Source organism: Actinia tenebrosa, unplaced genomic scaffold, assembly GCF_029948245.1.
Source record: "Actinia tenebrosa isolate PJP-AT-01 unplaced genomic scaffold, QUT_ActTen_1.0 PGA_scaffold5__44_contigs__length_20552954, whole genome shotgun sequence".
Classification (NCBI taxonomy): Eukaryota; Metazoa; Cnidaria; class Anthozoa; order Actiniaria; family Actiniidae; genus Actinia; species Actinia tenebrosa.
In genome coordinates this window covers 15,958,018-15,981,397 of record NW_028292582.1, presented here as the reverse complement: position 1 = coordinate 15,981,397, position 23,380 = coordinate 15,958,018, and the positions used below count along the sequence as shown (strand labels likewise).

The 23,380-nt window shown below is 37.8% G+C and overlaps 1 protein-coding gene across 2 annotated transcripts; it reads right to left on the bottom strand.

Moving 5' to 3' along the window:
• Positions 1 to 2,217: 2,217 nt before the first annotated feature.
• LOC116299620 (scavenger receptor cysteine-rich domain-containing protein DMBT1) lies at positions 2,218 to 23,376 on the bottom strand. Of its 2 annotated transcripts, XM_031708297.2 has the most exons (16): positions 23,242 to 23,376; positions 22,860 to 23,006; positions 16,417 to 17,169; positions 15,089 to 16,307; positions 13,020 to 13,593; positions 12,447 to 12,615; positions 12,206 to 12,350; positions 11,091 to 11,659; positions 10,279 to 10,632; positions 9,594 to 9,848; positions 9,039 to 9,362; positions 8,477 to 8,785; positions 7,999 to 8,265; positions 6,923 to 7,189; positions 6,076 to 6,354; positions 2,218 to 4,520 (listed from the first exon to the last, which is right to left on the bottom strand). In XM_031708297.2, exons 2-16 carry the CDS (start codon positions 22,963 to 22,965, stop codon positions 4,219 to 4,221), a joined length of 5,892 nt encoding a protein of 1,963 aa, XP_031564157.2. In that variant the 5' UTR covers positions 22,966 to 23,006; positions 23,242 to 23,376; the 3' UTR covers positions 2,218 to 4,218. The 2 variants fall into 2 exon arrangements, with proteins under 2 accessions (XP_031564157.2, XP_088893432.1); XM_089037306.1 differs by lacking the exon at positions 23,242 to 23,376 and having other exon boundaries at positions 22,860 to 23,172.
• Between the last annotated feature and the right edge of the window lie 4 nt (positions 23,377 to 23,380).

The window sequence follows — 23,380 nt, the reverse complement described above, 5'->3', positions numbered from 1 at the left end:
GAGATGGAGGATGTATATTCAACATAGTTACATACACCACATTGAAAACGATGGTCTTCCGGGTTTCTCCTCGTGATTCTAGGAAGTCTATATCATTTTTTATGACCGTTGCGACACCGGTAGCAGAGAAAATTGCTCCGTGTGATCGCGCCTTTACTTTATATAGTTTATTTCTCATTTGAATATTTATAATTCAATACTGCTGTACAAATTGTAAATTTTTGCGTTTGAATTTATATACATATATAGAGGATATTACATGGGCGCGCGGAGATACGAAATTTATCTTCGAGTGTTGAAAAGATCTCTCACAAGTGAACGCAGCGAACGAGTGAGAGATTTTCAACACGAGAAGATAAATTTCGTATCTCCAAGCGCCCATGTAATATTCTGTTTATTATATAATTATCAATGAAAGTATGTTTTGGATTTTTCAGGCAATTCTTTCCGTGTATTTTTGAAGAGCCATCGCAATGGTGTTATTTTCACAAGTGAAAATAACATGTTATTTTGACGTGTGAAGGTATCAATTTTTCGAAATAGAGAAAAATAGATATTTCATTGGTAATTATATAATAAAAATATGTTTATATATGGCAAGGTAATTTCACGCGCTATGATTGGTCAATTTGCGGTACGGACCGAAAATGAAATGGTTCACTGAGTGTACGTATTTATAATCTTTTAAAACATTCAAATCTTTATCAAAAAATATATATTTCTGGATGAAAATCGTCGGAAAACCTTCAATAAATAACTAAAGATAACTGAAAGTCACTGGCATTTAATGTAAAACTTATCAAACAAGCGACAACTCTTTCATACAAGCGAAACTCTTTCGATCAAGGTTCTACAAGGCACTAGTTGAGCGATTTTGTACGACTAGAAAAAACTAGAAAAAGCTATGCTAAAGCTAAAACTATGTCAAACTACGAACTAAAGGGTGGTGAACAGCGGCTAATTCAGTAAATGAAATAAAGATAGGTTTACAAGTAGAATTAACGTAAATTTGTTATTTCAGTGAGCTAACAACGTCCAGTTTGAACTTATCTGAATCGATCGGGTGAAGGAGCCAGTATAGCTTCTTTCGTAAACGTTTTAAGCAGTTTTCTAGGCTCATCCGCTCTTGAAGTATGTCCATATTTCAGTAATATTTCACCCCCACTTGCATTTAAATGTATTTTTAGACAGGAGAGTTGCCAGAACCTTTTTTAATTGAGTCGAAAGTGTGCCGTCTTCATGTCAGCCATTGTGCATATGGTGGCCTGCTTCAAACAGTCAAAACGTTGAAAATTGACGAAAACTATCCATGTTCAGCCAGCCGTAATTTTCCAAAGCTTCTTATTCATTTCTGGAGACAGTTTTTGAGTTTTTTCTCAATAAAAGGCAGGAAAACAAGCGGAAGGCTGTAGTATTTTTCATCTTGGTTGTGAATATCTTGAAGTTTGAAGTACGACAGTTTTCTTCTCAATCTCATGTTGAGTTCTCGAGGTCTTCTTTTGATGCCTTTTTTGCTTTGCATTTATATGTTTTGCAAAATAAAGCCTCACTTTTGTTTGAACTAGTATTTCAGAAAACTTTAAACTTTAGCTAAATTCTTTCAAAGTAAAGTAAAAATTCTCTATTTGAGCGACTCAAACACTACATGACTTTTGGCATGTACAGGAAGCCCTTCCAATGCAGTTCTCGTTTGACATGCGCTGTCAACTTTACTTTTTGTTGCTTCGCCTCTTTTTGATCTCAATGCCTTGCCATATAATAAATATCTTATTAACCTCGTATGCTCGGTCCGTACCGTAAGTTATGGATCCTCGTTTTTTCCACTTTTTAATGGCCCGCGCGCTACGCGCTTGGGCCATAAGGCAGTGGAAAAAGCTCGGTCCATAACTTACGGTACGGACCTCGCACTCGGTTAATAAGACCTATACATATATAAAGAGAAAAATATCGACTGCGCTTTCAGAAGTGAATAAATCATACAGTTGTCATTTCCCAGCATACCTTTTTGTCTTAGCTCCTATTTTCTCTGTTTTTAACCATGCAGACGATGATTTTGCGATTGATTAGTGTATCCTGAAAGAACTTGTGTTAGTGCTGGAATATCTCTCGCAACCTCGCTTTGAAAGGATGTTTTTCAAGAACTCTCACTGGGCTTGCCAATGTTCTTGCATTAGATAATTGTAAATACTAGCGAAACGAATCAAACGTATCTGATCATTTAACATCAATATTGACTTTATTAACACTTAAGGAACTTAACAAAAACATTTTATATTAAAAATTACTTAGCCCCGTTAAACGTCGAATTTCACGTTTTATCTGATGCAAATGAACAAAACATCGGGAGATTTGGCACATGTAAAATTCGACTTTAAGCTGGCCGTTTTTCAGATTAAAAAATGGATTAAAACTAAGTTTAAAACCTAACATTCTATACCAATATATTTGTAGACAGAGTCTGATGCGTGTGGTGTTGATCTGATCAACTCGTCTTTACTGTATTTGGTTTGTTTTACAATCCTTTATTTAGGTGGTATAGCGACTGCAGCGTGCTCATTTGTAAACACGTGGCTTAGCCTCGTTTAAGGATAAGTAAGAATGAGCGAGACAGTCAGTTGACATAAAGTATGCACAACGTGAACAACACCAATCGTTTAGTTTCAATTGCACCAACTTTAGTTAATTGTAATACGACTTCATCTACGAACACCTTTCTTATACAGTTAATTCAAAAAATTTTGTCGTCGACCAATTCAAGCCTACGCGACTGAACCGAAAGGAACTCTGGGTAGCAATCATTGAAGCCGAGTTGACTCCATCATTTTGTCTGACTAGTTATGCCTGGTTTACAGCACGAACCTTCGTAGGCGAGCGGGAAGTGTCGAAGGAGACTTTGTTTTAATGCCTTCATATTTTCGAAATTGTGAACTGAATCATAACTACTTTGTTTTCCTTTCCCTAAACCCGAAGGCATGCATTTGATGGATTGTTTCTGGCCAATATTGTCTTATTACTAGCGGGAACAATAAATTCAAAACGAATATTTAACCGCTTCAGTGATTTTTACCCATATTCCTTTCGGTCCAGTCGCGTACGCTTGAGCCGGTCAACGACAACGTTTTTTGAATTGACTGTACATAATAGAGGAGCCTGCACAAAGGTATTCTTATCACTCTATTGTCTTGGCGATGCTTGCAGCCATGAAACATAATACATTAAGATATTTCTGCAACAACACACTAAGTCTTCCGTCATAAATATCAAACAATTAAGGGAATAATATGAATTCTTTTCCTTAGTACATCTACAACATTAGGAAAGATCTAGCGGATATTTACTAGGAATCTTTCTTTTTGCCTAATATTTTATTGACAATGAGGGTTTTTTTGGGGGAGGAAGGGAAAAATCCACCGCTTTTACCTTTGAGGTTTGTTATTTCTTTAAGAAAAAGAAAAACTGTTTTTACGAAATGTCTATTGTTTCTAGTGTTTTATATTTATTCCGCATTTTGCTTGTAATTTTTCTAGAAATATAACGATTGCCAATTCCAGTTAGATTGCTTTCTGGAAAGAGACTTTTGAAGCGCCTTCTCTATATCAAACCAATTATTCAACGTTTGATGGACGAGAGCCACAATACCCCTAAAAAACTACTTTTGAATTTGTTTAAAAAAATCCTTCTTAAGCCTTTTTAAAAACTTCGAATTACCAGCTAAGAATTTACAGATTTCAAGAAAATTTCACCTTGAATCAAATCTGTTTTCGAGGTGGATCTCTATATATTATTCTACTCTATACTCCCTCATCATAAACCGATTTAGATATTAGTTTCAAATATCACTTATTAAAATGCCTTTACGTGCGGCTCGATATGGTTTTAAAATTATCTGGAGTCTGAGGTTAACATAAAAATACAAAAAATACCTCAAATTCCAAAATTGTGAATTCTTTGTATTTCATTTGTATTTTTGTATTTCATTTGTATTTTTGTGTTGACTCTTTAATTTCCAAACTAATTTTAAATTGAAACAGTCTTTAAAATGATATTAAAATATTTTTGGCAAACTAAAAAGGCTAATCGAAGCATCGTTACAACCCGGTTATTATTTCAAGGTGTTAGTAGACTTATTGCGTGTCATTACCTATTTACGCAAGTATGACTAACGCGATTCATGACGACATTAAAACAAGAGTTCAAAACCCAGCTGCCAGCCACACGTTATAAGCCATCATGATCGACAAACGGTTTGCTATCATCAAACATCTGCATTGGTTCGTGGCTATTTTTTGGCCCTCCTCTCATTTTAAATTTGAGTGCTGTAAGCCTGTCGGGTTTGCCGGTATCATCACCCAACTCGTATCTGAACGCGGTTGATGGGCCAGCTCTCCCACTGTAGTAACGATATAGCACTACGCCTACAATGACTAGAAGTATTATCAAGAGAATGACGACGATAGCAACCACGGCACCTGTACTAAGTCCTTCACTTTTTGCAGCAGCACTGGACAGCATTGTTATTCCTATAGATAGAAAGAATAAATAAAGTAAATGAGACAAAAGTAAATAGACCATTTTCGTTTTCCAAAATTACCGCTGTTTCTTTACTACAGAGTCATTTACACAGGGTTAGCCTCGAGTTTGTGCAGAACATTCACGTGTTCTAATCAAGGTCCGTCGAGTTTCAAAGTGTTTGTATCGTTGGTATTTGTGAACATTTAAATACTGAAACGAGGCTAACCCTGTGCGAATGAGTCTGTAATCAAGGAACACAGCGGTAGCTGGTCTATTTGCGCCACCAGTGCTTCATAGGCTAGTATTTTTAGCACTTCACTCCCTCTCTCCATCAGTGCTCTGTCGCAGATTAGACAGAAGTTTGAGGTGGTTTCATATAGTTTCGGGCTTTAGAGTAATAGAACTAGAAATTATTTTATAGCAAATACAGATCTATATCTTGTACAGCTCTGTACAGACGAATGAAGCTTCCTTTGAAGCCATACTGACTCGAGGCTGGACATCACCCCAGACAGGCTATCGGCATGGCTCGTTTTAATACTGTAACGCTTTAAAATAAATGCGGACATACTTAAGCGCATCGCGCTGTACGTGTTTCTCTGTTTGAAGTTGTTGTGTTGATTCTGATTCTACAAAAAGCATTACTGTAGAATGTTAAACCGAATGAAAAGAAGAATCACAGATTTTGCAGCAATAACTTTAAAGTATTTACATTAAGATCTACCCTGCGATCAGTCTCCTTTTAACTCCTCTACGGGCGAAAGATCATTCTACACGATTTCTGCAGAGTCTCCTTTCCTTCCCTCGCCCGTAGAGGAGTTAAAATGAGACTCTGCTCGCAGGGTATTTAAGATCTAAACTGTAACCTATTTGTCCTGGCCGTAATACGGGGTTAAAAAGTATGGAAGTTTGTCAATCGGGCCACAAAAAAGTGGCCGTTGGCCGTATTAACGGGTGGCCATATTAAGCGGGTACATTTTACTGTAAATGTATGGGTATTTCGTTGGGACCCAAAAGAGCTGACCGCAATAACGGGGTGGCCGTATTAAGCGGGTGGCCGTAGGGCGGGGTTCCACTGTATCGATTTTTCAAGATAAAAAGTTTTCTGGAGTCCAATTTTTTTATATATATTGTAAATCGCCCTATCATTCTACGAAGAAAAAACTGTAGAAATTTAAAGATATTTGACCACGCAGTTTTCGAGTTTTTATTTTTTTAAATAACGCATGCCACCGACATTTCGTGACGTCATCAAAATAAAAATTATTCAAGTTCTGGTACTGCGCATGCTCGTGCACAACCTGGGGCGCGCGCGTACAAAAACTATATGGAGCCACCTTAAGCACGGATAACCGAGCTAAGAACCTATCGCTTAGTAGGCAATGCATTTTTCAACTAACCACACTTTTGGCTTGAACCTCACTTTAGCGAAGAGGCGTTCAACTCGTATGATCAGCAATTCATAAATCCATGGTAATGAACCTTTAGTTTGCTTTTCATCCCAACGAAGAGAGACTAAGTGTACATGGAATATACATGTAGTATAAGTACATATTTTCTTACCCGACATTCCATCTACAATCAGGAAGGAAGATTTCGATGCGGTTCCATATTCATTACTAGCTTCGCATGTTATCATGCTAGCATCTGACATCTTTACATCTACTAGGGTTAACTTGTCTTCAACTACATTGCCGGCACCAGATTTTGTTTGGACAACTTTAGAGTTTCTTTTCCAGGTAATCGTGGGGTTTGGGTGTCCAAGCGCTCGACAGTAAAATGACACATTTGCACCAGTAAGTACTGACATGTTTACGGGTGGAACATCAATCGAGGGTGTGCCTAGAAAGTGATTAAAACAAAGTAAATAGATCAAAGCACAAGATAAACGTTGTGGATGTCGTCCCAAACGTGTTAGCCAAACACATTAGATCTACAGGATATTTACCACTCTAATAACTGGAACCCAAAGTATTTTATCCTCATGGCAAATGATTTAAATAAAATATAAAAATGAAATGAATATATTTTATTTGGTCTAATCCACACCGGGCCCTGCCAAACGATGCAACTCATCTGCATTTAACATCGTATGCAACAACGCAAGCTGCCTTTTGTGTCTACGGTACCTTTACATTTGTTAAATATAAAGTAGGCGAAACATTCAAAGTTTAAATAAAGCAATATTCACTGGCTTGTTGATGGTATGTAATATATAGCATACACTGCAAGCCATCCCAAATACTGATACTACTGATGCATTAACATTACTAGGGGTTAGGACCCGCTTACAAAAAAATATGGAAAAAAAAAAAAAAAAAAAAAAAAAAAAAAAAGAAAGAAAGAAAGAAAGAAAATCTGATAGTACAGTATTTGTTTCCTAAGGGATAGCAGTCAATCTATAACTTACCCATTAATATGATGGAAGCGAAACTTGCAATTATCTTTTGAGGGTTTCGAGCTATGCAAGAGTATATACCAATGTCACTCATATTGATATATTTGATGGTGAGTTTGCCTTCTCCGATCACGTGATTCTCATCCGGGGTAATAACATTTCCTTCTCTTTTCCATGTAATTGTTGGTTTAGGTTCTCCTTTCGCTTTGCAATTGAGAGTTTTTGCTTCGCCTTTGGAGGTTCTCTGATCTTTGGGAAAGACTTCAAAGCTCGGAGGAACTGAGGGAATTAAAGCAATATGAATATGACTGTTGTTTGTCAATGTAAGGTTAGTTATAGGGGAAATCTGTTGCAACACACAACGATCCTCAGTGAAAAAAGATAATCCAATCATTGCTTAATATCCTGCGAATTCCGAATTCAGTTAATTATTATACCTTTTGCAAACAATATTTAGATTCTTTGTGACATTTTCTTTGTAGAGAAAGTCTAGATCTGTTGTTAATCAACGGATAATACATTTATTATGTCGAAACGGCTACACCACGTGAGAAACAACAGCATCGTGATTACGATATATATTCATGGAACATAGTTGCAATACTGACTCCAAGCTTTTGTAGATCAGTTTTCTTATGGCTGTGAAAAGAACACTGTGCCGTAAGTGTGCCATGCCGTGACCGTGATTCTTTCTAGAATTTTAATTCGCTGATCTTTTCTCTTCAATGTTGTTATTTGGACAGTGCCATGATGTTGGCGTGAACATGCCCACCCCTTGTTCTATGTATTTGATTGGATGGAATGTAAATAGGACGTTTGCATAATGGCGTCCTTTTCTTTCTTGTTTTAAATTTGTATTCCCTCATGAAAATAATTAACTGAACAAAAGAAAGTGTGCAAGGGAGTCTGGTAGTAGAGGTCAATGACGCCATCATGCAAACGTACTATTATAGAAATATGATTGGCCTGGCGTATACCTTGCTGTGTCACGACCGTGTTTGTATGGTGAGCTTTTCACAGTCGTCATGGAAACTGCTCTATATTAAAATAGTCATCTTATAAACGTCATTCTTATTTAGTTCACTTACGTCCAATAGTAAGAGACACTTTAGCAGATACTTGACCAAGTTCGTTAGCAGCAATACATTCATATTCTCCCTTGTCTTCGTCGGCTACGTTTTTAATGACGAGGGTAAAATTCGAAGAAAACGAAATAAAGCGAGGAGATGTCAATTCTTTTCCATCCTTTTTCCATGTTATGTTAGCTGGTGGATAGCTGGAGATGGAACAACTGATATATCCTGTCATCCCTTTCGTCACAACGTTAGGAGAAATATCACGGATTCGGGGAAACTCTGAAAAAAAGGAAGTTAAGAGAAATTTAGCCACTTTCTATTTTTATCATGGCCATGATTTAGACTAGGCCATCAAATTGTTCTGATTTGAAGTTTGAATGTCATTTCTGATAACTAACTCCAGAAGTATCTAAGTGTCTTTTATTGAATAAGCATTTACGTTTTCTCTCAATGACATGCCTGCCTCTTTGTAAATGTAATGGAACTTTACCGTTTATAGTGACATCAGTGGTCGCTTCCACTGATCCAGCGGTATTCGTCAATGAGCATGTGTAGTTACCAGAGTCAGACTGTTCTACATCGTGCACTACAAGCTGACCACTAGAAACGGTTATTCTTTTAGACACGATGTCGTCCCGATTAAGAGGCTTTCCATCTTTCTTCCAGTCATTAATAAGAGAATTGACTCGAGGAGAGACCGACGATGATGATCGGCATGTAATACGAAGTACACTTCCTGACGTTAATGTTATGTTTTTTGGAGGTTTGGTGCCAAAAACAGGTTCAAGAGAAGACACAGCTACGGAGCAAGAAAAAACAACATATCATCATATATCCCGAATGAAACAATGGTGACAATTTGAATAAGTATTGTTCTACACTGAATATTGAATTGAAGTCGTTGCTGAGTGTTTCTCAGTGTTTTTTCTTTTTCTGGACCTGATCTCTAGCAGTTACAGGTTAGCTGTCAGCAGTAAACCTGATGCTAAAGGTCTCTTAGTAATGAATGTGAGCAGAACCAAATGAAGGTTGTGCCTACTTTCTCCTCTCACCTCTACACGTTATCCCGTCTCCTATGTATTTGTCAGGACATTCCAAACATATTGACTCTTTTTTCCCCGACTTGGTAAGAACAGACAAATCAACACACGTGACTGAAGGAAAGCAAGGATTATCATCTTTGCAGGTCAGCGATAACACCTCCCTGCAGTAGTTATTAGCAATATCCTCTATAGTGGTGTTATCACAAACCACGCTGGCATCTTCGCCGTGGAACGAGTCACAGTTATTAATTCCCCAACCGTGGTGACGGCATTGAGTAAGAGAGCTCTCATAACCATAGCAATCTACGTTATCCATCCAAATTGTTCCACTTCCTGCAAGTGAACGAATGAGACAATAATTCTTTAAGTCTATCAATGGCAAATGAACAAATTCAACATTCGAAGGATACATTAGACTCCATATGTTCTAGATTGTTTCGAGTAAATTTATTTATTCCAGCCCCCCTTGCCCCCCCCTGGATCCGCCCTCGTGGGTCGCGTAATTATGGAAATCAGTGGAAGCAACCAAAAGAAATATAGAAAATTTGTAGTGATATAAGATACCTTTGCCAAATTCTGCATGAAGAGGGGCTTTCAAAGCTTTTCCAAATCCCAGTTCTCTGCATACAACGTTCGCATCTTTTAAGTCCCAGTTATCATCACAGACGGTACCCCAAGTCTCCTCGTGTAACACTTCAACACGGCCTTCTTGCTTACTCTTGCCGCCTACCAAGCGTACTGAAGGAGTAGACGGTCGAGACGGAAGAAGTGCAGCTACAGATTGCATTGCACCACAAGATTCAACACATTTGGATCCTTCTATACTCGTTCAAATAAGGACAGAAATGACAAAATATCAATGAAATAAACCTGAACAGGTGAGTACTCATGACTGAAAAAACAACTGACCGATTTGAGTCTCGCTTCGTTCGTAAACATAGGAATCGTTATCAAAGGGGATAGACTGTAAACAGTGCCTCTTTACCCTCCAGACTCAGTTTGTGGTTCTCACTGATCTCACGACAGTATTTTATCATATGGAAAAACCATCGTGGAAAATAATTAAAGAGCAATGCGATAATCTTTCAATGCTCTAAAATAAAACATAGCCTAGCAGCCTTTTTCTCATAGAAACACACTAGATATTTCTCATCCCTGAATCTAGAGTTTACACAGTAAACCAGTGGGAACTAAAATAGTAATGATAAAAAGGTAAATCGTACACCGTGAAAAGATGAAAAAAACTTACTTAAGACTTTTCCTTTTTTACATGTTCTGCAGTAAGCGTCAGTTTCTCCATCGAGGCAGGTTTGGCAATTCGAACTACAGACGAGGCATTTTCGTATCTTCGTATTCCCATATTCACCCAAAGGACACTTATCGACACAGCTTCTAAGATTGAGATATGACGGAGCGAAACAACTCTTGCATTTGTCAGCACCTCCATCGCAAGTTTTACAAGACTGTGAGCATCTTTGGCAGACTCCAGCTTGCTCGAAAAAACCATCAGGACATTTTGAAATACACCTCTTTGACGTGTCGGGACCTTTACAGGCGATTCCAACGTCTTCTGTATGACCGCAGTTATTAATGCCTATTCCACCTTGAAAAGAAATAAAGGGATGACAGTCATGGCCGTGATTTTGAAATCATTGAAGAATACAGAGGTGCCTATATCCTGAAAAAAGGAAATGCCTTCAGTTGGAACTTTTGAGCTACGCCGCGGACTGCCGTACTTGCGGTGGTGATAAGTGACAAAATTAAGGAAAGAAGAAAAAAAATTGATTGGGTCCAGCCATTGGATTTTGCCATTGCTTTTTCAATGCTTTTGTCCTTTCAAGTTGTCCAAGTGATTCCAGCTACATGAATCAGTAGGTTTTAATGCGCATGCAGCTCAAAATATCATTTGCCAAAAAAAACAAAAACAAAAAAAAAACCTTAATGGCCTTATGAAAAATGACACATCTGTAAATAGCAACTATATTAGTTCTTTATCAAATAAGTTATGACTAGAAACTATATGTGTTTTAATTGTTCAGAGAATACTATTAACATTCTCACCTGAATTCATCTTGCAGTCAAGAAGCCTCTTTTCTGTTCCAATACAATGTAGATCATCGAGCAGTATTTTACCTTTGCCTCTTCCATAAAACGCTTGGTGCTTGAACGAAACTGCTGTACCTAACTTGAGCTGACGGCAAGCGACTTGAGCGTCCTTGATATCAAAATTATCGTCACAAACTGTACCCCACTCTCCGTTGTATTTGATTTCCAAGCGTCCCACGAGCGTATTGTTTGTACCAGACAATCTTATATCTTCGATGCCACTTATAATACTTTTAGCATTACATGTTTTGACACACATGTGACGCTCAGTATCTAGTAGCTTGGGGGAAACACAAGATGTACAATTGTTAGGCGTGCCAAAGCAGGCAGCACAATCCACACTGCACGGCTTGCATTGGTTACTAGAAGCTTCGGCATAAAATCCATCGCCACAGTCTTGAACACATGTATTTCTCGCAGAGGACTTGTTAAGGAATTCATTGGCTTCACATGCAGTGCAGTTGTCTGGGAATATTGCACAAAGTTTGCAGTCTGGACTACATTTTCCACATGTTTTGTTCACGCTGTAGATAAAAGTATCGAAATTATTTATATTTTAGTCACGTTATAAGAAAGTCATTCATCGCCTTTACTTCAGGTTTTTCGAATGCAAATCCCGCTTGGTCGCAGTAAGGGACTGGTCGGAAATTAGCAGGGGGTGGAAAGTGGATATTTAAAATCAAAAACAATTATAGACAGACCTGGCTTCAGCTAGTACATATGGAAACAAAACGGTACGCCAGACATGACAGAATGCCAGTGGAAAGAAACAAAAACACAAATTAAAAAAGACTTGAAGATCAAGAGATTCAAGCTCGGCACGGCCAATTATATTATGACGAAGGAAGAAAGATTTTAAAAAGAATAAGCTAATAACTTAACAGATGTTTCAGAACTGATTTCCATCAAGAAGAATATCTGAGAGAAGTCAGCAACACAAAACGTAGAAGAAATGTGACAAAACTAAGAATCAGCAACCACCCCCGGCAAGTTGAAATAGGAAGATACGCGCGCCCATATATAAGAGCAAACGAAAGAAATAAAAATTCAAGTTGAACCGTTGCGCCTACCTCATGTAATACCCATCGGTGCAATCTTTAATACAGTCACGTGAGTTGTCTGGGCCAGCACATCGTACACTTGCATCTTCAGTATGTTCACAGTTTTCGGTCCCCCAGCCTCGATGTCCACACTTCGCTAAAGTAGTCTCAGTTCCTATAAATAGAAGACAGGAAATATAATTAAGAATATGGTGGTGCTACTGCTGATAAGGTGGTGGTGATGAAGATGAAGATATTCAAGACAACATACCAAGACATGCGACATCGTCAAGCCAGGTTCTTCCAAAACCTTGTCCGAACTTGCTCAGCGAGAAAGCATTGGTGGCGTTCCCAAGGCCAAGCATACGACAAACCACTCTTGCATCATTCAAATCCCATCCATCATCACAGATCGTTCCCCATTCATTATTATATAAGACCTAGAAAACAATAAAAATTTAAAGCTAGCCAAGAGGGATGTTAAATCTCAGCTCAGGGAAGAGCTAATACGTTTTCCAAGAGCGGATCCAGGGTTTTTTTGAAGGGGGGTCTCAGGGGTAGATTTTGTGGGCAAAGGAATCCCAGTCGCATTTTTACTACAGGAAGCCCATTTGACCTCAGGAATGACATGGGGGGTCGCGAAACCCCCAACCTTCCCCCTGGATCCGCCCTTGTTTTTCTGAATGACCTCTAACTCTTATGCATATATAAACTGCAGGAAGTTGTAGTATCTCAGATAAAACGTTTAAGCTTTTAAACTTATAGTCAAAACACCTACAACGCTTAGTTCTTTTAATACTTTTAGTGTATACTAGAAATAAAACAGTTGCCACATAACACAAACCTCGACTCGCCCTTCCAAGGAGGTCTTTCCCTTGACCAATCGTATCCCGTGCGTTGTAGCTGGTTTATACCAAGAACCACAGTTCTGTAGACAATCCGAACCTTTTCTATATAAGGGCGGTACACACGACGTGCAGTTTTTAGGAGTGCCATAACACGTATCGCATTTTGAATTACATGGTAGGCATTCTTGCTTTACTTGATCAAGATACCTTTCACGACCACAACTTCGTACGCAAATCGAGTCGTACTTGTAGTATCCATCTGCACATTTGCTGCAATTGGTTGCATTACCATCACACGTCGCGCATGAGGTGTCGCACAACTCACACACGGAATTGCGAGCATAAAAACCTGCAGAACACTTGTCTTGACACTTCCTTATTCCTGGTCCCGAGCAGCGGACAATAACGTCTTCATTGTGGTTGCAATTCGATTGTCCCCAAACCCGATGGCGGCAGTCTTCGAGAGCAGATTCTCTACCAATACAAAACATATCGTCCAGCCATATCTTTCCAGTTCCTTTAGCGATGTGTGATAGAGGTTTGGAGACTGGACTGCCAAGATTCAGTTGCCTGGATGATAATCCAAATAAAATTCATGCAGTGAGTTAATGACTTTTTTTTGTCTGCTGTGCTGTCTGTAATTTCGTTTAGGCGTAATGTCTGAATTTTCCTTGGCGACGAAATCAATAAAAAAAAAAAAAAAAAAACAATACTAATACTAACACTAATACTAATACTAATACTAATACTAATACTAATACTAATACTAATACTAATACTAATACTAATACTAATACTAATACTAATACTACTACTACTAATAATAATAATGACAAGGAAACTAAACTTGTGTAAAAAAGTTTGGAGCTATACTGACGTTTTGAACGCTAGTCCTTCATCTGAATAAAAGAGCAAGTTAGTATAGTTACAAACTTTTTTTAAGCGTATTCGACACTTGCACAAACACAGTCCAAATTATAGCGTAATTGCTAGTCATTATAGAGTTGAATAAACGTGATTTTAAGCTGTGGGCCGGATTCCCGCGTCCCCTCGTAGTTAGGAAAAAAAACTTCTTTGTGAGATATGTAAATTAATCAGTGCACTCACATGTACACATGACGGAAAAACATTTTTTAACACTACACTACACTACACTACACTACACTACACTACACTACACTACACTGCACTGCACTGCACTGCACTGCACTGCACTGCACTGCACTGCACTGCACTGCACTGCACTGCACTATTCCTTGTTGTTTCACAACATATGATCTGTTCAGGATAGACCCTAATAATTCCATTGACGTTTCATATCTACACTACTACAATCCTTTTCAAAATCTCTTTTCATATTCAAATGTTAAAACTTCTATGAGAATACCAAGACAACAGTGAAAATCAGCATAACAAAAAAGCTACCAAAAAGAATTCTGGAAGTGTAGGTATAAAACTCCATCATGCTTGAGGTCTATATTCGAAGAATGGGATAGTGTTAGGAGATTAGAAAAGCAAGATGTAGCTGAGTGTTTATCATATCATGGCGCGACCCCTTTATTGCCCTCAAAAAATAGACCGTGTTCTCAAGGTTGCGTGCGCATCAAACTTGACGTGCCACGAAATTGAAACTGAACGCCAATTCAGCAAAATTAAGTAGCCAGCTTTATGTTAAAAAACGATTTTATGAACTCTTATCGAAAAAAACATTAATAGAAATGTATGATAATTCTCATTATGAGCTCCTGTTCTGGTATCGTGGTCCGTCAAGTTCCTTAAATTTCAGTGTATGCGCACGCGACCTTGAGAAAACGGTCTATTGTTGTATTTTGGTCAGTTTCTATTATTTTATTGTAATGATTCAAATGTCTCGACTTGAAACAATCGTTTGAAGGAAATGGAGTGTAACTCTAATATCTACTATCAGCTACAGGTTATCAAATCTTTTCTCTTATCCCTTTATTTACAAAAAACTGTGTTTGTGAATGTCAATGTACAGTGGGCATTTTCCATAATTCATCCGGTTTATTCCACAGTAAAGACTTCTTCGTGTGTATATTCTTACCTGCACAATACCTTTGATTCCATAAAGTCCCATCCATCGTCGCAAATAGTCCCCCATACTCCATCATGATAGATCTCCACCCTTCCCTCTCGGTAATCAGAACCATTAACTAATCGAACAGTGCTTGACCCAGTTGCATTCATAATAGCCACCGAAACCTTTCCTGAAGTACAGTTATCCGCGCAACTCGTACCATCAAAAACAGATGGAGGATTGCACATGATACACGTAGGAGCCTTTTTGCTTTTGTCGTCTTGACAAGTGAAACATTTGTCAGGGCAACGCACACATGTAAAATTAACCGCGTATTTATAGAAGCCCATTGGACAGTCTTGGATGCATTTACCCATGTAGCGAAAAAGGTTTGGTTTACAGGAGGACGTGCACTTGCCATCTTTGAGTGCGAGGGGTTCACTGCATGATGTACAATTTGTCCCATCTACACCATCAGCGCAAGTCACGCATTTCTTATCGCAAACTTTGCAAGTTCTAGTTGGAGTGTGTCCATATTGTGAGCCACCACAGGTTTCTATGCAAGAGTAATCTTTAAGGAACTTAGGTGCTTTGCACTTAGTACAACGGGTAGAGTATCCAATACAGGCTGCACACGATGAGGAACAAGGCGTGCAAACGTCGTTATAAGACTTGTAATATCCTTCAGGACATTGACTTACACACAAATTAGTTAATGCTTGTCCTGTCTGAGGTCCTGCACAAATGACTCCCGCATCCTTGGAATGAAAACAACGACTACTCCACAGAACGCCTTTGGTAGGGCAGTCAAATATACTTTTCTCAGTCCCAGCGCAAGACAGCGTGTCATACCAGATAGGCAGCGATCCTGGACCAAACGTTGCTCCACGCGTTGCCTTGATTGTACGGCCAAGTCCTAACTGTCGACATACTACAGTAGCCTCTCGAAAGTCCCAAGAGTCATCACAAACCGTTTTCCAAATTCCTCTGTCTTGTAAAACCTCCACCCGCCCTTCATAAGAAGAAGACCGCTTCCCAGTTAAACGGACTCGGCGTTTCAGACCTACTTGAACGTTGCTGCATGTAGTGACACAAGTGTTGTTTGACAAGAAACGATCATCAGCACATCCAATACAATTTGATGGGCTTCCGGTGCATGTCCGACAATTAGTATCACATTTCTTGCACAATCCTTTGTCTGGGCTGCCGAAATAACCTTCGCCACAGTCAGAAACGCACTTGTTATCTAAAACAAAATGAATAATATCAAAAAAATTAAAAATCCAGGCTTGACGAATATTCTTTGATGTGTATTATTGATTATGTCATCTTGTCGATTCATGATTTGGCCTTACCTTTTAAAAACAGGGACCGGTCACAAGTCAAACATGAATCAGAAGAATTTGCACAAGTAAGGCAGCTGGATGAGCAGACACCGCAGTTTCGGCTGTTTGGGACTTCAAAGAACCCTGGACCACACTTTCCAACACACCGCCGGGTTGAATCAGGGCCTGAACAAATTACACCAACATCTTCAAAATGACCACAGTTGTGTTTTCCCCAAGGATCATGAAAGCATTCATCTAGCCTCGTTTCATTGCCAGTGCACTGAAGATTAGTTAGCCATACTGGCTGGCTGTCATCACCTTTACCTAGCCCTCCTCTAGATACCGCAGAAAGTGCGTCACCCAACATCAATTCCCTACATATCACGTGAGCATCATTAATGTCAAAACCATCGTCACAAATGGTTCCCCAGGTGTTGTCTCGATATACTTCAACACGTCCCTCAAAATGACTGTTATCCCCGACTAATCTTATATTTCGTGAAGGGGGTCCTTGTTTCCACTGAAATTCATTGCATTCTTTTGTGCAGGATTTGCCATTCAAGAGGAAAGGTTCATAGCAGCTTGAGCACTTGTCATTAAAAGGACCATCAAGGCACGTACGGCAGGCTTTGGAGCATCGAAAGCAGTTCCCATATTGAGTATCCCCATAAAAGCCGGGTCCACATTTGGTAACACAATAGCGGTCTTTCTGGAAAGTTCCTTTTGGACATTTGCTTACAGTATGGATATGTATGTCCATAAAGTCATCTTTAACTGAAACTGAGAAAGAAAATAATCATTTGAGAGAAAAGGCAAGAGAACAACGTCTAACCTGAAATGCAATAATTTAATACTAAAAGTGAATATTAGGCATAAACAGAAGAATTAAATAAAACATGACCATTTTGAAATTTTAAGAAAAAGCAAAAAAAAAAAAAAAAAAAAAAAAAAAAGCTACAAGATGAGACGCACAGGTTACAACAAGAAATGCAAAAAATTATTTTGAGGGTACACAACACATCCTTTATTTTCTGGTTTTTTTTTTAAATGTCTTGATTCAGATCAGGTTAAAGTAGAGTACCGTCATGAAATGAGTGGGAAACGCACGGTACTGACTTGGAGCACAAACACGGTATGACATGCCGTATCATCGGATGCCAATGTGTCAGTATTTTATTACAACGCGTAGTCAGTACAGCTAAGGTATTACGGTACGTCTATTATAAGGTTGCGAATTTCTCGTATCGGGCCCACACCTTCCAAAACCGTTCCCATGTATTTTGATGGAATCTTAAGGTACGGACACACGGTGCAACATTGCACGCAATATTGCTTGCAATAGGACTGTTGCAGCGTGTGTAGCCTACCCCTGAAACTTGTTGCACGCAATATTGCATGCAAACAATTTAAAGTTGAATCGCGCGCTACTCTTGCAACATTGCGCGCAACAAATTTCATCGTGTCAACATGGCTGCATCATTACCTACAACGTTTTGATAATTCCAGCCAATCGCCATGCACCAAATTTATTGCCGCTGACTAAATTTCTGAACATAGCAGGCTGAAACTAGCGATGTTGCGTGATTTTGTTGCAACGTATGTCACCCCAATTCAAATTTGTTGTGTGCAATGTTGATCGCAATGTTGCACCGTGTGTCAGCACCTCAACGATTTATTTGATTGACGGTAGTCTGTAAAGCTTTTAAGAATGGCATCACTAGTATGATAAAACGACTTCGAGGTCAAAAGGAAAAGCAGTCTCTTTCAAAATAGTTCTTACATTTTCTTTAAGACAGGAATCGTTGTCCAAAAAATATTGTTTCGGGTGGTGATTAAATCATTGAGACCATTTTTCGTTTTATTTTAGTGGTTTTTTTGTGAGCACTTTTGGACCCGAAAATAGGTGACAACTTAAAAGCTATATTGCCAACTACGCTGGCGCTACATTTACTACTAGTTATCTCGATCAGCAAGTAAGTAGTGTTATAATATCTGTGTCCGTCTGTTTGTCCGTGGCCATATAAAATAGGTCATATAAAATAGCATTTTGTTTCAAGAAATGCCACTACAATGAAATTTCTGGCTTGCTTTTTTTTTGCCTGGATTGCAAGACCTTTGTTAATGTAGTAAAATGTCACTTTTTTTTTTCAAATATCAATTTTCTTTCAAAAGATATTGAAGTTTAAAAAAATGGCGGCTATTTTTCCTGATGAAGTCATATTCTCAATACTTGGGCAGCCTTATTATGATGATAAGCTATATCTCAGCCCAATTTCAATCAAAATCAATCAAATTTAGTAGTCATAGTATTAGCTGTTCTTCAAAATTAGCTATAAAGATAAGTTTCATTTTCTGAAAGCTGAATAAATGAATAAATATTTCCTTTTAAGTTAGAGCGAATTATTCAGATTTTCACCTTGGCATCTTCGCGGAGTTTGATGACAGCCGGTAATGAGCGGAAACCAACGCTTATTACCTTTCCGAGATCACAAGACATCACTTGTCAAAAGTGATTAGTTGCCCTGTTGCTTTTTTATACGCTCCTAAAGTTACGACGCTGCTATATCAACTGTATCGGAGCCAAAATCCATAATAACTTGGGAAATAAGCAATCAAAAATCAAAAATCGGAGGCACACTTTTGAAGAACAGCTATCCAAGATGACTTCCTCAAAATTTCAATTAAATCGGTCAAATTCTCTTTGACAATGAACTCAAAATGTACGGGTAACTGAACGCAAAATCACTTCCGAGAAAAACGCAAAATTGTTTTTCAAGCCAAACAAGTGCCTTTGTTGAAACCAAAAAGTCGTTTTTCGTTTATTTCTCGCTATTAAAAAACGCTATTGGAAAATTAGTTTTGGAAATGATAGCTTATTGTGTATTCAATCTTTCATAGCAATGTTGGGGTACCCTGATACCTTAAAATATATGTTATGGTCATACACAATTTTAGCCAAACAATTTTCTGCTCAAGTTAAAAAATAACAAAGTCATAAATCCAGCTCCTAATACTTAAAACTTGAATATTTCTCGAACTAAAAACTAACAAGAAATGAAAAACGCCAGTTATTTTTCTTCAGTTGAATTTTATATAATAGGCGGGTTGTACTAATTTACATATAGATATGGAGCATGCGTGGACGTTTTTCACTCGTTTCGTCAGTATTAATGCTATTTAGTGCTGATTAGATTGAATGTTTTCACAGGTTTACTGCATGTTTGCATTCTTGCATGACTCACTTTAATCCAGTATTCACTCAGACAAAGTTTTCTTTCAAAATATAGACAACGGTATACAATCACCTCGACTTCTTCAGTGAGAGCCACTTCCATATACCCAACAAAATATTTACTAAAACATCTACACAGGCTTTTCCAATCCAAACTTCCTGATTTTGCAACCTAAATCAAAAATGCTGGCCATTTAACAATCAGGGAATCAAAAGAGAAAATTAAATTCTTTATTCTCGATGCGGAAATGGAAAACAAAGTTTCAAAACGAATTCGATGCAGCAGGTTGTAGTTATTTTTGAACAGCAGTTCTTTCATACATGATGAACAACGTTTAGTTATTCAGTAATCAAAGATTGAAGAAGCAAAGGCGACACAAATCAGGAAGAAATATCAGAAAATACTACCGAACGCCTCGTTCTGCTTTAGCTTTTACATCCTACACGAAGCCTGGGTCGCCGTTTGATTTCTGACAAACGTTCAAGGACTCGAATATGGATATGAGGATAATATGAAGCATCCTAGTTGCGAGGGTACTGCAAATGCCAACGATTTCCCTTCAGGAACATGACGTTCCTGCGAATACCACATTCATAACACAACATGACACCGCGATAATGAATATAAATCCAAGGACAGTTTTTGAGGCATCTTTACGAATTTAATATTCCAACTTTATTTTTACATACGACTCATAAACTTTTTCAGTGAGTCTCCCAAACCAAAATGCGTCCTTGTGTAGTCAAAATAACTCGATTCTTATCAGATATATGTTGACGTTCTTTTGACACACTACTTTACTACGAGAGATGGCCGCATGGTTTTTTAATAAAAATAAAAACGTCGTGTAAGATTACCCAAGCGTCAACCCATATTGGTCAAGATGCAAATTTAAGTTAAATCTGTGTTAGTATGGACATGGATGTTGGGAACGAAAGGTGATTTCAGACGTTTTACCCGTCATATTACGCGTGATGGAAAAGAAAGAAAGAAAGAAATCAAGAAAGAAAGAAAGAAATCAAGAAAAAAAGAAAGAACAGAACAGAACAGAAACTTAAAGAAATTCAAAGAAAAGAAAGGAAAAGAAAGGAAAAGGAAAAGAAAAGAAAAGAAGAGAAGAGAAGAGAAGGAAAGAGAAGAAAAGAGAAGAGAAGAGAAGAGAAGAGAAGAGAAGAGAAGAGAAAAGAAAGAAAAAAAAATTAAGAAAGGAATTAAGAAGTGAACGTAAGGGTGAGGAAGGACGTTGTCCACGATTTGCAGTCCCCCTTCTCAGTTTTCTCTCCAGATTAAAATATATCCATCAACTCGAGAGTCATTCGTATGAGTGGGAAGCATACTATACTACTGACTCACAGCATGTATGCCTATATCATTAGAATGGCTTTCACTTATCTTCCAATCTGCTCAGTACGTGAACAGATTCGACCTGTACTTGATAAGGGAAAGGAAAGGAAAAATTAAAGCTAATAAAAACCGGAAACGGAAGTCCTTCCTCATGTTGGATATATAATAGAGCAGATTCTATTGAGATCTCTAATACCTTGTTATTATATAATGATAGTTAGTTTTGCATATCGCCGATTCAGTTGACTGCGGAAAACATTTGAGTCACGTTTTTCGCCCACTCAAAACAACCATGATCTCATTCGATGCTCATGGCTCGTGATTTATGATAAGCAAACTAATTGAAATAAAAATGCCTGTTATCAAACTAAATTAACACAAAGCATTGTTATATTCCATAGTAAACTCTTTTAGCATTCGTTCATCTAACAAAAACGCTTATCTTGAGACTGAGAGGTCGGTACTGACTGTGATTTAGAAAGAGTGTGTCTTAAAAAACATACTTCAACCCTCGATTTTATGTTTTTATATCCACAGTTATTAACAAATAAAGAAATGGTGAAAGATATGCACAAATATACTCGTTATTCATATGTTATTTGGCATTTAGAGATATTGACCTAAAGCTAGACTTTTTATTTATTTATTTACATGCAATTCTGAGGGAAATCTTGTTATTACAAGTTTTATACCGTCCACTGCTATGGCCTGCAGTGAAAAGATAAAAAGATTTCTTCTTTTCCCTATTCTCTTCATTTTCTCCTGTTTGTTTGTTTCTTCTATATTTCTTTCGCATTTTTCCGCTTTAAAGATTTGAAAGTCGAAGGGCAAAAATCATATCACGAAAAAAGAACCCTTTTGGTGGCAACAGTAAGTATATTGAGCGGTCCGTCAATGACCACAATCTAGAATCAGTTTAATTACTCTGCAAAACACCTCGATGCATTTACAGTAAGAAGTTACATTTATTTTTAATAACAATGGATTGTTTGAGTTCAGAAGTCTAGACCTTTCTTCTGGCATGTGCGATGATTGTTATCCACACATGGTAGAGAGAGTTGTAAAGTACCACAAGTTATTTGTAATTTAAAAAGTTAAAATTACTCGGTAAAATAACATGGCAATGCCAAAAAAATATTACGTCGCGACGGATTTGCGGCCCAAATAAAACAATAAGAATTTAAATAAAGAATGTACTTTTTTTCTTGTTTCAGTCATAAATAAATTATTGACACGGCATGCTTGCATAATTTTGTATGCTGTAGCGGTTGTAGCCAGTGTTGCCTAAAATATCCCCTATAATACCATCGAAAAATCAGCGAATAATCCATCAAACATATTAGGATAACTTTGAATAATTATATTAAATACAACAAGTTTCCACTAATGGTGCTTTGAAATATTTTTAGGTTGATCACTTACTGCAATAAATATTGTACGAAGGATCTAAATATTCGATTTATGTTCATTATTAATATCCGTGCTTCGTGCCAATGAGATTATTACAAATCCAGAATCCATCATTTATTAGCTCTAATTTTCAACAGTGAGGGAATCGATCAGAACACAACTTATTAAGCTTATATATAATTTTGCTGTTCTTCATATAAATAATATTTTTACTCGAAGCCATCGTGCTTGAACGGGTTCCTATTGTTCTACATAAGCTACTACAAAGTTGTATTACTAAGATAGTTCCTAAATGTTTATTAAAGCAATAGCACGTCTGTATCAAAACCTTGGACTATGATCAGTGACTGGATAACAAATGTTTATTACGCTTTGCTCATTTCCATGTACGCTATAATTCATAGTCTTCGGGAAAACAAGAGCTAGACATGCAAGGATGGCCAACGCAACACGTTTGACTAAATCACAGTACTTTAGACTTACCTGGCGGATTATTGGATTTCTGAGCGTGGATTTGTAACATACAGCAAGCCCAAATAACTAGCCACATCCATCTCAAGTTCTTGAGAGACGAAGACGTAGGCCACATGTTCTGTCTATAGACTTGAACAAGTTCCCTCGTGTAAACTCCTTTCAAGAGAGAGAGAAAGAGAGATAGAGAAGTAATGTATTATAATGTCCGAACGGTTAGTTCTACTTCACTAAACACCGTCAAAATGGCTCCGATTTTGAGGCGAAATATTACACTAGCCCTAACAATATGTCAATTAACTCGTGGAATACAATCACGGTAGAGAAATGTCTATTTATTCTGTTGTCCTGGGGTCAAGTCAGACCAGCATGACCCCGGCAAACATTAACCAACCTTGGTAATAAAAAGGCCACTTTTTATACAGCAAAACAAGATTTTCTTGCGTTTCTGGTTGAAAAAGTAAAGACGATATTTAAGGTCCAGGAATGATCGAAAACTGTTGACGAGGTTTTGAAAAACTAATTTATTATTA